The 12,989-nt window shown below is 35.9% G+C and overlaps 1 protein-coding gene across 2 annotated transcripts in view; it reads right to left on the reverse strand.

The window, feature by feature from the left end:
- The window catches only part of esr2b (estrogen receptor 2b), a 28,570-nt gene continuing 15,581 nt past the window's right edge, over positions 1-12,989 (reverse strand). For both annotated transcript variants that reach the window (XM_056471596.1, XM_056471595.1), the window contains exons 6-9: positions 9,636-9,769; positions 6,203-6,386; positions 3,901-4,098; positions 1-1,137 (exon numbers count right to left, since the gene is read on the reverse strand). In XM_056471596.1, coding sequence (XP_056327571.1) covers positions 1,071-1,137; positions 3,901-4,098; positions 6,203-6,386; positions 9,636-9,769 — 583 coding nt within the window. In that variant the 3' untranslated portion in view covers positions 1-1,070. The remainder of the gene's footprint in view (positions 1,138-3,900; positions 4,099-6,202; positions 6,387-9,635; positions 9,770-12,989) is intronic.

The following is a 12,989-nucleotide window of genomic DNA, read 5'->3' on the forward strand; positions in this document are numbered from 1 at the left end:
ATATATCACTAGATGACATGCGAAAAATCCTAAACTCCAGCTTTAATGCAACTGCAGTTCCTCAGAACACTTCAGATGCAGGTTGTAGTGATTATGCGAGGTGTTATATCAGAATGGACGATTGCTAACACTTGTAGCACCAGAGAAACCCTCAACCAGTAATTATACACTACAAAGACATTTTTCCAGCACTCTCAGAAATAAAAGGTATGAGAGCTGTCACTGGGGCTGCACCTTTACAAAACAAACATTTGTATCTAAAGAGTCCATATTAATATCACAAGGTACATATTAGTACATAAAAAGTACCTTTCAAATACTAATACACATCTTTGAGCAACCATTATAGACACTTTAGGAACCAATGTGTTTACGAGAGTGAGAGCTACACGCTTTACTTTGGCCTTTAGGAGCCAAAAGAGGCATCGACTCGCAAAGACATATTTACTGTCAATGACAAGTACTTTATAAGCCACGAAAAGCACTACAGGACAGCAAATAACACTCCAACGACTTACAGAAACACAGAGTACAAAATGCATCAACTATTAGAAGTGTGCGCACTGTTTTTGTTAATCGATAGTTCAGTCTGAAATCTTGGATGGCAAACGAAACATTTAAGGTTTGATTGGAACAAAATGGACGCAACGTAACACTGTCTCAGCCAATGGCGTGATTTTTGGGGCGGGGCTTCCTGGTTGCAATGGCAGACTTTGGGAGTGTTTGAATCTTGTTGCTGTTGTTTTCATTCTTCTAGTGGCACAGAAATGACACACCACCTTTACCACGTACAGAACCAGATACAGCCATAAAAGTGTTTCATTGAAGATTTTCTTGAACAAATGAGATGAGAATGATTCCTCCATTAAAGGAAAACAATGTAGTTTTGCATTGTGTTGAAGCAGGACTGAGTGCTGTTTGAAAGCCCTGTCTGGTTCAGGTTGTCGTCGATCACTTGAAGTTCCTTTTTTCATGTCTAAATCCCACATGTAAAAGATGCGGTGATGGATGGACGAATGAAATGCCAGATCCAGAGTTTTTTTTTTTCCCGCCACAGATGTCTGTGACTGTCAGTTTGTGTCCATGTCCTCTCGAAGCAGACTAGAATGCAAAGTCTTGTTCACCGTCTCCTCAGCTCTAGAGAGACACAGATTATTAATCAATCTATGAGTAGATTTTGTTATTTTCTAAATGAAAGGTGACGCAGGTGAGTGGGCTTGACAAACCACCTGTAGGAGATACTCTTTTTCTCTCCATATGCACCAGATACCTTCTAATAAGTACCTCGGGCTTCTTGAAAACATTGATTGTGCGATTCTGAGTGTGCTTTAAAGAGACACAGTATACTAATCAATCTATTTGTAGATTTTATTATTTTCTAAATGAAAGGGGGACACAGGTGAGTAGGCTTGACAAACCACCTGTAGGAGACACTCTTTTCTTCTCCGTATGCACCAGACACCTTCTAATTAGCACCTCATGCTTTTTGAAAACACTGATTGTGGGATTCTGAGTGAGCTCTAGAGAGACACAATATATTAATTAAGCTATGAGTAGATTTAGCTTTTTCTAAATGAAAGGGAGACGCAGGTGAGTGGGTTTAATAAACCACCTGTAGGAGACACTCTTTTCCTTTCCATATGCAACAGACACCTTCTAATAAGCACCTCATGCTTCTTAAAAACATTGTGCAATTCTGATTGTGCTGAGACACAGTATATTAATCAATCTATGGGTAGATTTTGTTATTTTCTCAATTAAAATTAGTGAGTGAGTGGGTTTGATAAACCACCTGTAGGAGATACTCTTTTCCTCTACAGATGGACCAAACACCTTCTAATAAGCATCTCATGCTTCTTGAAAACATTCATTGTGCAATTCTGAGTGTGCTCTACACAGGTGAGTGGGTTTGACAAACCAACTGCAGGAGATGCATCACTCTGTATAGAGAGAAAAAAAAATCTAAACTAACTTAGAGTTGTCATATGGTTCATATATTGATGATCTGAAGTGCTTCTGTTCTCCTCACTTGTAAGTCGCTGTGGATAAAAGTGTCTGCTAAATGAATGTAAATATAAACAGGTCTTGAACTGAGAAAATCTAAATTCCCTTGTTCTGTTGACATTTGAGACCATTGTGCTATAAAAAAAACATCCTGTAAGTTTCAGAACTCAAAACATTCTGTAAATCTATAAACAGCTTATATTGAAGCTAATCTGCCACAAAAAAAAATGTGCCTCTTTATTATATAATGCTGCGTCTGAACCCCCACTGATCCTAACAAAATCCTTCTAAAACGCAGATTTGCTGCTCTTTGCCTAATAATGCTGAAAACAGTGTAGCTGCTTAATATGTTTGTACAAACTGTGATGAATTATTTCAGGGGTAAAAAGTTCAAAGGAACATTTCTTTGTAATGGAAAACTGTTGATTTACTGTCACTTTTGAATTTATAATTAATAATATTAAAAAAGTTCACTCCTGAAAAAAAAACCTGCCATCCTTTACTCACTCTTGACTTGTTCAAAACCTATTTGTGTTCCTTTTATCTAATGCAATGGTCAATGCTAAAAATCAATTCCTAGAGGGCCGCAGCTCTGCATAGTTTAGCTCCAACCAGCTAACACCTGCTTAATAGTCTCTAGTAGTATTGAACAGCTTGATTAGTTGGATCAGCTGTGTTTGAATAGGGTTGGAGCAAAACTGTGAAGAGCTGCGGTCCTCCAGGATTCGAGTTTGAGACCTATCTATCTACGATCTACTGAAACAAAACAAAAAAAAGATCTTTTAAAAAATGATGGTAGCTGGTAGTAATTTCCTGCAGCCATCAGCATTCTTCAAAATATCTTCCTTTGTGTTCAACAGAAAAAAAACACTCACAAAGGTTTAAAATCACATGGGGGGATAAGAAATTAAGTCATTTTCATTATGGGGTGAAGTATCCCTTTTAAACAGTAACCGTATTAGATTTCAACATAACCTTTTATAACGTTTTAACCAATGTGTTGAAGTGAAGTCAGTGAATTTCTCAATCAGTCTAAATTAGGGATCACCAAACTTGTTCCTGGAGGGCCGGTGTCCAGCAGATTTTGACTCCAACCCTAATCAAACACACCTGAACAAGCTAATCAAGGTCTTACTAGGTATACTTGAAACATCCAGGCAGGTGTGTTGAGGTAAGTTGGAGCTAAATCCTGCAGGGACACCGGCCCTTCAGGACCGAGATTGGTGACCCCTGCTTTAAATGGATGACCAATAAACATCTAGGTGCATGTTTTAATGTTTCCTTGTAAAAAACAACCGAAAATGCAATGAGTAGCAAATTATCTGCCTGTTTTGAAACAAAGCAAACAGTCAACAGGTCTAAAAATGGTTATAAAAATCTCAAAGTATGTGTAAAATCAAAACCTGCCATATTCCTTTTGTTAGCTCACATTGCTAGTTTTGTGGTGAACAATTCATCTGTGCATGTCATTAAAAAAAATAAATAGTTTACCCTTGTAATCTTTAACTGAAATCTGAAAATGCACATCCTGTTTGTTTCATGCAGACTTTAAACTTTATAACAGATACTGTATGTACAGTATTGTACTATGCAAATTTATAGTAAAAAATTAAAGATATTTAATTTAGTCATTTATTCACTCTCCAATTCCTCCAAACCTTTTTGAGTTTCTTTATTCTGTTAAACACAAAAATAAGACTTTTTTTAAGAATCATGGAAAAAACCTGCTATTGACTATTGAGTATTTTTTTTCCTATTATGGATGTCAATGGCTACCAATGACCAACATTTTTCTAAGTGGTTGCTTTTGTGTTTAACAGACAGAAAGAAACTTGTAAATGTTTGGAACCAACTTGTGATGACTAAACTCTCAAGGTGTAAATGTACATTGCTCACCGTGGACTGTGTGGGGTCTCCTGGTCGCTGTCTTTCAGGTCAGGTCTGGATGTGTGAAGGTTTTCTGGGGACTGTTGTGTGTCTTCCAGCATCCGGCTGCTCTGAGACGTGTTTGCGTCCAGCATCTCTAGCAGAAGATCGTACAGCAGCACCACGTTTTTCCTCTTCATGTTTGACAGATGCTCGATGCCTTTGTTGCTGCAGAGATCAAGAGAACAGTCAGTTACAGAATCAGCACAATCTGGTAGATGATGAAAAAATGCTATGAGAGTCTAGAATACGATCCATGTAAACCCCTAATGCAAAAACTTATTCTCTTTCTGGGTAAAACATATTTTAAATTGAGTGGAAGTCTTAATTATTAGCCCACCTTAATTATTAGCCCACCTGTATATTTTTCCCCAATTTCTGTTTAACAGAAAGAGTTTTTTTCACACATTTCGAAATATAATAGATTTAATAACTCATTTCTAATAACTGATTTATTTTATCTTTGTCATGATGACAGTAAATAATATTCAAGATACTAGTGTTCAGCTTAAAGTGACATTAGGTTAATTAGGTTAACTAGGCAAGATAGGGTAATTAGGCAAGTTGTTGTATAAACACGGTTTGTTCTGTAGACAATAGAAAAAAGTATTGCTTCAGGGGGTTAATAATATTGACCTTAAAATATTATAGGAAATACTGTGAAAAATTCCTTGCTCTGTTAAACATAAAATAAATTCACAAGAGGGCTAATAATTTTCACTTACTGTATGTGCTAATATGTATATGTATAATGAGATCTGTATATATAATATAATATATATAACTGTAAGGCTCAATAAAATATATTTTTGAAATTGCATTATATTTACCTTAATATACTTATTTGAAACAAATATATTTTTATATAGTATTTCAGGGTCAAGAAATACATTTCCAGCTTAACAATAGTGTATGGAGATCTAAAGTACCCATTATTCAAAAAAAAAAATTGAAAGAACTGCATTCTGAAATAGTTTAAAGTACAAGAAATATATTACGTGCAACTGCACTACATTTATGTAAATATAAAGGGGATTTTTGTTGTTACAGTGGTGGGTTGCAGCTGGAAGGACATCTGCTGTGTAAAACATATGCCGGATAAGGGGCCGATCACACCGAATGCATTTTTTGAGTTGAGAGGCGCCTTTTTTGAATGATTTACTAATGGCCGTGACGAGCGCGCTTTGTGTTTTAACTGCCTGCTGCGCCTTGTGTTTTGCTGTTGCTCGCTTTGCGCTCGCAGTTGAAAAAAGTAAACTCTGAGTGTAAAAGGCGCATTAAGTCAGTCCCGTCTTTTTCATTCTCCAATCAAATGAAAGCAGAGGCGGGGTTTCTGTTGAGGTGCCAGCAGTGTTTGTGTTGTCAAGACAACAACAGAGACTTTTAAAGATGGAGGAGAGACTGGTGGTTGCTGTTTTGAGTTATCCGGTGCTGGTTGACTTCACAAATCTTGAATAGCATATTATTATTAAATATTAAAATTATATTAGTATCAACAGCAACACTCTCGCACAATGCCCAGCTGATTCAGTCGTTGTTTAGTGACATAAAAAAGCGAAGCGCGCTTCTTTTTTTCTTGTCAACAAAAAGGCAGTGAGAGGCAGAACGTAAATGCGTGTTTGGTGTGATCGGGCCATAAGTTGGCGTTTCATTCCACCCCAGATCAATAAAGGGACTGAGCCAAAAAGAAAATGAATGAATGAATGTTAGTATGTTTTCTTAAAATATATTTTAAATCATTAAATTACATTTGTCACAGTATTTCTCAGTCCAGATGAACCGGAAGCTGCGACCAATTTTTTTTTTTTGTATGGTGATGCAGTTCCTAGAGAAACTAAATACTAAATGAGAAAAACAGTGGGCGTGGCTTGTTTTTTTACTGCAAGCTGATTGGATGAAGTAAAGTAATCATAAAGATTAAGAAAAGGGTTTCGGGAGAGTTATAACAACCTAACCAAAACCACCTCTTCCTTATTTCTGTTCGGTGTCAAAACTGATAGTGGGATAGTGGTTAAGTATGTTAGCCACACCCAATACCTCAGACAGACATAATCTGATAATTTAACTGAAAACAAACAGGAAGTGCACAAATAAGACTTTCTATAAAAAATATTATGGGAAATACTGTAAAAAATTCCTTGCATCATTTGAGAAAAAAAAAAAAAAAAAGGAGAGCAGGAGGCTAATCACAGGAGGGCAAATAATTCTGTCTTCAACTGTATATTAACTGTATATGTATATCAATGGATTTATGCATGGTGTGCGGTGATACCTGAGGTGTCGGATGTGTGAAAGCAGCATTAGCAGATGAGCGAGCCGGATGGACTGTTGTTGTGAGGACAGACCCGTTCTGGAGATGATCCACACCAGAGCATCAGTCACTGAGTCCAGCAGATTCAGCACCTTCCCACGACTCTCCACATCTTCAGGAGTCTGTGGCAAACTCGAACAATTATCTGTTTATCAGCACAAAACAGGACAAGACCTGATGCAGTTGAAGACAACAGAGGGGAAATTTACTATCAATTTACACAACAAATCTAACTCGACTTTTTATAGGTAAGTGAACAGGCAGATGTTAAATCCTGTCAAGCCTGATATATGAAATTATTAAAAAATTATAATAATAATAATACATTTACCAAAAAAAAAACACATTTTCTTAATGGAAAACTTTGATAATTTTAGCTAAATATTTTAAAATTAAGTTTTTAAAAGCATAGATTTTTTTATTTCAAATAAATGAGTATAACATAAAGCTTTTAATCTAGGAGGAAAATATGCTTTATTCAAAGGTCTAAAATGTGCAAAAAATATTCAATATGTTGTATATGTACAGTGCTCAGCATTATTGAGTACACCCTATTTTAAAAATGAATATTTTTATCAATTTCTCAGTGAATGTGAGTTATATATATTGGTGCATTTGAACAAAACAGATTTATTAAACAGGTATATTTATTAAAATAATAATTTAGTCACAAAACATTAATTAAATTCATGAAAAATATTGCAAAAAAATTACATAAAACAAATAAAAACATTTCAACAATTTTGTTTCTCTTGATTTTGGCTTTTTTTTTTTAATTTATTTAATATTTATCCACATTTAAATTTGAGCTACTCATTTCTGAACCATTCTTGTAAGTTATTTTGTTAGATAAGCTCCAGATTTGGCTTCAGTACTGATTAATCTAATGTATATGCACACATATAATATTGTAAAGCATCCTATAGAAAATATTAATTTAAATGAGACATTTGTGGGGGGTGTATTCATATACAGTTGAAGTCAGAATTATTAGCCCCCTGTTTATTTTTTTCCTCCAATTTCTGTTTAACGGAGAGAAGATTTTTCCAACACATTTCTAAACATAATAGTTTCAATAACTCATTTCTAATAACTCATTTATTTTATCTTTGCCATGATGACAGTAAATAATATTTGACTAGATATTTTTCAAGATACTTCTATACAGCTTAAAGTGACATTTAAAGGCTTAACTAGGTTAATTAGGTTAACTGGGCAGCTTAGGGTAATTAGGCAAGTTATTATATAACGATGGTTTGTTCTGTAGACTATTGAGAAAAAAAATTGCTTAAGGGGGCTAATAATTTTGTCCTTAAAATTTTTTTTTTTTTAATGTTAAACTTTTTTTCTAGCTGAAATAAAACAAATAAGACTTTCTCCAGAAGAAAAAATATTATCAGACATACTGTGAAAATTTCTTTGCTCTGTTAAACATAATTTGGGAAATATTTTAAAAAGAAAAAAAAAAATCAAAGGTGGGCTAATAATTCTGACTTCAACTGTATGCTGAGCACTGTATATGGCAAAAGAATTAAATCACATTTGATAACTTCTTATGCAAATCAATGATATAATAACAGCATAAATGACTACTTACATAAAACGCATATAAATATCAGTAGTCACTCTATATCTTGCAATAATATGTGATTTAAAAAAAGATGAAATTAATGCATAGTTTTATTATCATAGCTCTGAAGCTTTCATTGTGGGGGAAAACAATGCAATGTGATGCTGACATACAAATTAACACCCTCTCACGGTCTAAAAATTTTAATTATGATTTTTCTAAAATACATAAATATAAAACAGCAACAACTAGAACTCCTTCAGTACAGTAAAATACCATCTTGAAATATTAATTAAAAATATATCTGAATATATTAAATATAAGTTAATCTTATGTGACAAGATCATCTTCAATTCATAAATTTCCCATTTAGAATCGAACATATTTGTCTGTCCATTCGTCTCTCTGAATCACACAAGATTAACTTTTGAGAAATGATCATGGATGCAATATTAGATGGTTTCTATGCAACAGTATTGTCCCAGAAGCATACCTGTCAACCCTACCGTTTTTCCCGGGATTTACCCGTATTTTACAATTCTATCCCGCTTTCATCCCGTGAAGGTATTTTCCCGTATTTCTCCCGTATTTTCAATCTTTCTATGAAGGGTGGCAATAAACATTAAAGAGCCGATCCTCCCTAAACGCAACCCATACCGCCGTACCACCAGGGGACGCACCTTGCCCTTAAGTGTGAATCTGTTCCATGCTTTCATTTTATTTAGACATGAAAACACTTTGAAATAAATATCAAAATGGCGGGATTCCATTTCTTTTCATTACAGGTGCCATTGCCCTTCCTATGCAATCCTCAAAACAGTCCGTTTATGTAGCGGTGCGTGACTCTCAGTCGCGCTTCATAGTGATAAATAGATGCGGTTTCCAAAACGGATTCTGTACACACGATTTGAAGCGGAGCAGATTTTGAGTGCGTGTTTGAATGAACATATACTACTACTACTACTACTACTATTACTACTACTTCTAATAATAATAGTAATAATAATATTATCTAAACGTGTCAATCTTGGTGGGTTTTCTTTTAAACACAACTGATTTAGTCTTCAATGGACATAAAAGGTTAGGAAAACAATTGAATGCTTTCATAATAGATCCGTGCATTTTTAAAGTGACACCTCTGTAATTTAAAGTGATCAAATGAAAAATCTAAATAAGAAATTCATTCACGCTTTAATAAGTCTTTAATCAGAATGTTTACATTATACAGTGAAGAAAAGGTTAATGAGAATTGATAACTTGATTCAATTTCTTTATAATAGCAATACTTTTAATAGGCTAAACTTTATTTGCAGCTTTTTGTAATGTGTACTATTTAGTCTATCCTTTGGTAATAATAATAATAAAAAAAAACATTTCTGACCATTTCAACTGTGTATTTACAATAAAATAGCTCCAGATGAACAGATTTAGTATGCCCAGAAGTTACATATAATTATATAGTAAAGCATTTTATTTATTAACAGCATGAACTATTAATCAGAGGACAGAAAACATCCTTTTTTTTTTACAAATCAACATACAGTAACTGTTATCATGCTTATAGTTTAGAGGCCTTAGAAATCAAAGTGTTAAGTATATTGCAGCAGGCTTTATAGGGTTAAAACACAAGAGGGCGTCATTGGCAGAAGACCAATGACCGGTTATGCAGATTAAAAGCATCTGTTTTTTTGTTTTTTTTGAACGACAGACACGTAGCAGTTTATAGTCAGCGTGCTATAATTACATGAAGAAAGAAATTAGATGCAAATATCTTTTAACTCTCTCACAATAACGTACACACAAACAATCAGAGGAGTGTCATACTGGAGTTGAGCAGGATCATGGCTTTGAGACAGACGTATTCCTCTCTCTGCAGCTTCAGCTCTCTGAATCGAGAGGTGGTGGCCAGCAGCATGTCAAAAATCTCCATGATGCCTTCAACACAATTCCCTTCCTCCCTGAATGAAGGAAACAGAGAGAAAGAGAGAGTTACTGAGACAGAAACTGAGGAGAAATGGACAATCACCTGAATCATAAATCTCATCTGACTTACAGTATCAACTATGTGTAAAACACCCATGAACATATTTTGAAAAATGTTGGTTGCTGGGACACCAGACAGTAATTATTTTGCCTACTATGGAAGTTGATGAGTGCCAGCAACCAGCATTCTTTAAAAAAAATCTTCTTTTTTGGGTATGACAGAAGAAAGCAAATCATAAAGAGATAAGAGAATAAATTAGGCCTGCACCATACTGGGAAAACATGCAGTATTGTTGTTGAGTGGTGCGATAACAATATTTCTACTTCGACCAAAAGAGCTTAATGTGCTGCAGTTTAAAGGGGTGGTCCACTACGATATCATATTTTAAACTTTAGTTGATGTGTACTGTAGCTTTGTGAACATAAACAGCATCAGGCAAAGCCCACAGTGAACAAAGTTTGGGCACTTTAAAAAAATACATCCGGGATAGTGAGATCACAAACGCTTCAGGTTACGTGCATTTACCAGGCGCATACACCCCGCGCAGCAAAGCAGCGTGGCCAGAGGCGCTGTAATGTTATAGCAGAGAAAGCTAAAATGGCATCCAAATGCTGCTACTTCCACAGAGCGTCTTCTGTTTCTTTATTTGGGCTTTCTAAAGAACATGACACAAAGACAGAAGTGCTTACAGTTTAATTTTAATTATGTTCCAGAGAATTCTAAAAAAATAAATAGCTCTAGCATTTGACAAAGGACAGCTTCAGGAATCTCGCCCAGTTCAGTGCGGAATTTGGCTAAAAACTCCTCAAAGGAACAGCTTCAACTGTAATAGACGAAGTTGTGGATTGTGAGCCACAACCTGTAAGTATTTTTATTTGTTAAAATTGATCTATTACATGCACAGTTTCTAGCGTTAACGGTATGTTGTAGTGAGGAGGTAAACAACACAGTAAACGACGAGAAATGCTGTTTGGCACCGCTAACAATCTTCATCAATGTCTCTCTAACACTTTCCCTGTGTTCTACATCTCAAATAATGAATTCGCGAAAGATATGTGAACGTTTCATATTACTTACACATGCTTATAATCCGAATATACAACCCAGGCTCATTCTGAAAACATAGACCTATGAACGTTTCTGGAGACCATGAAATATGTCCCGGGAGGTACGTATTTTTGCAGTTTTTTGTTTTCGCGAATCCACTAGAGGCCGCTGAGTGCGCTTTTTCATATTTCAAATTTCTCTCGCGAGTGCCTTCGTGCCCACTGTTCTCGCGTAAACCCACCAGAGGCCGCTGTTGACTGACTGTCCGTCTGACTGACTGACTGAATGACTGACTGGCTGATCGACCAATCGACTGACCTACCCTCCTCCTTCCCTAAACCCAACCAATTTTATCGATTGACCCACCCACCCACCAACTTACTTCCCTAAATCCAACCAACGATTTACAAAAGCCATCCAGAAAAAGAAAAGCCTTCATTTTTTTTACCACATTCTCATTCACTTGTTCATTTTATTTTTGGGATTCTGTTTTTGTCTTACCTGATTTCTGGAACCACTCTTCCCTGGACTCGAACCCCGTCATTGTTGTCGTGGTCAAATCCTCACTGCGCCTCAAGTCCACTAACGTACACGACGAGCTATCTGGACAAACTGGTTGGGTCATACCGGCCGGAAGGCTTCGTTTAAAAAATTAAATGCAGCCATACGTATCTACGGCTATATAATTAATGGTTCCAGAAACGTCCACGGGACTAAGTTTTCAGAATGAGCCTGTGTTGCGAATATTTGAAAGATACTGTGTCCTTTTCATTTTCTATCTGATTCATAGATAGAATCCCATTCCCGGGGCTCCCTTCCGTTTGCAAGGAGAGAGGGGAGTTTGAGCTCAGGTAGATCTCGAGAAGCTAATTAACAGATAGTGATTGCTCTTAAGAGATAACAACTTATTAGGAGCATTTCTATGGTGAAGATTTGGATTAGTCAATTAACTTAAGTTGCATGTTTTTGGCCGGTGGAGGGAAACCGGGGAATCCGGGGGAAACCCACGTGAGCATGGGGTGAACATGTGAACTCCGCACAGAAATGTCGACTGGCCTAGTAAGGACTAGAACCAGTGACTTTCTTGCTGTGAGGAAACAGTGCTAACCACTGGGCCACCGTGCCACCCATCTAGGAAAGGAGGAGAAGTAGGGGTGGAAGGAGAGATTCTTCAAAACGAAGATGGCTGTGATACTTATTTAGCCACTATTTATAGTGGCTTAGGAATCGCCTGATTGGTGAATCATAAATTGGATAATATGGGACCCCAGTATATTCAATGGAGTTTCTGTGCTAGCCTGCTGATCCTGACGGGCAGGTGCATGTAAACGGCCTTTTACCTCGTTTTACGATTGAACAACTAAATGAACACTGAAGTCTATTTAACTGACTGTATTTTAATTACATTACAACATCGCTGCTGTAAAAAAATTTTTAAACGGTCACATTAAGCGTTTACCGGAGGTTTATCAGCATGGGAAGAAACACTAGCTGTGCATATACCCTATTATCGCAATAATGACAATTTTTTGATATACTGTGCAGCCCTAGAATAAATTATCAGACATTTTCCATTTTTGGGTGAACTATGCCTTTAACCCCACAAAGATTCACCCCATTACTGGTGAAATTGGCTCCCCTATAATTATGAGCCAACGAAGCAGAAAAAATAAACAGACAAACAGGTAGAGATGTAAAAAAGGTAAAGACAAGACAAGATAATAATATGCAATTTACAGAATTTAGAATATATACAGCTGACCTTAATTTTAAGTGAAAGACAAAGGAAGCGTTTGCTGTCGCACACACTTTCTCACACACACACAGCAGTGTGTGAGAAATTAATAGTACAAACTAAGCTTGTGTTATGAGAACACACCAAGGTTTGTTAAGACCCTAGAGATAATCACCAAGGAAGAAAAATATTCAATTACATAGACACACATAAAAAACAAGCACACATACACACACACATGCAAAACGTCACACACCGATAAAAAAGAGACTTTAAAAAAAAAGACCATGACAAGCAAGGTTATTTCCTTCTATTTGTAATATTGTAATCCTAACTAGTAATCCTACTATTTGTAAATTCATGTTCAGATGTCAGCCAAAGATCTGTACTCTATATCTATATCAGTTTCTTC

Source organism: Danio aesculapii, chromosome 13 (assembly GCF_903798145.1).
Source record: "Danio aesculapii chromosome 13, fDanAes4.1, whole genome shotgun sequence".
Taxonomy (NCBI): domain Eukaryota; kingdom Metazoa; phylum Chordata; class Actinopteri; order Cypriniformes; family Danionidae; genus Danio; species Danio aesculapii.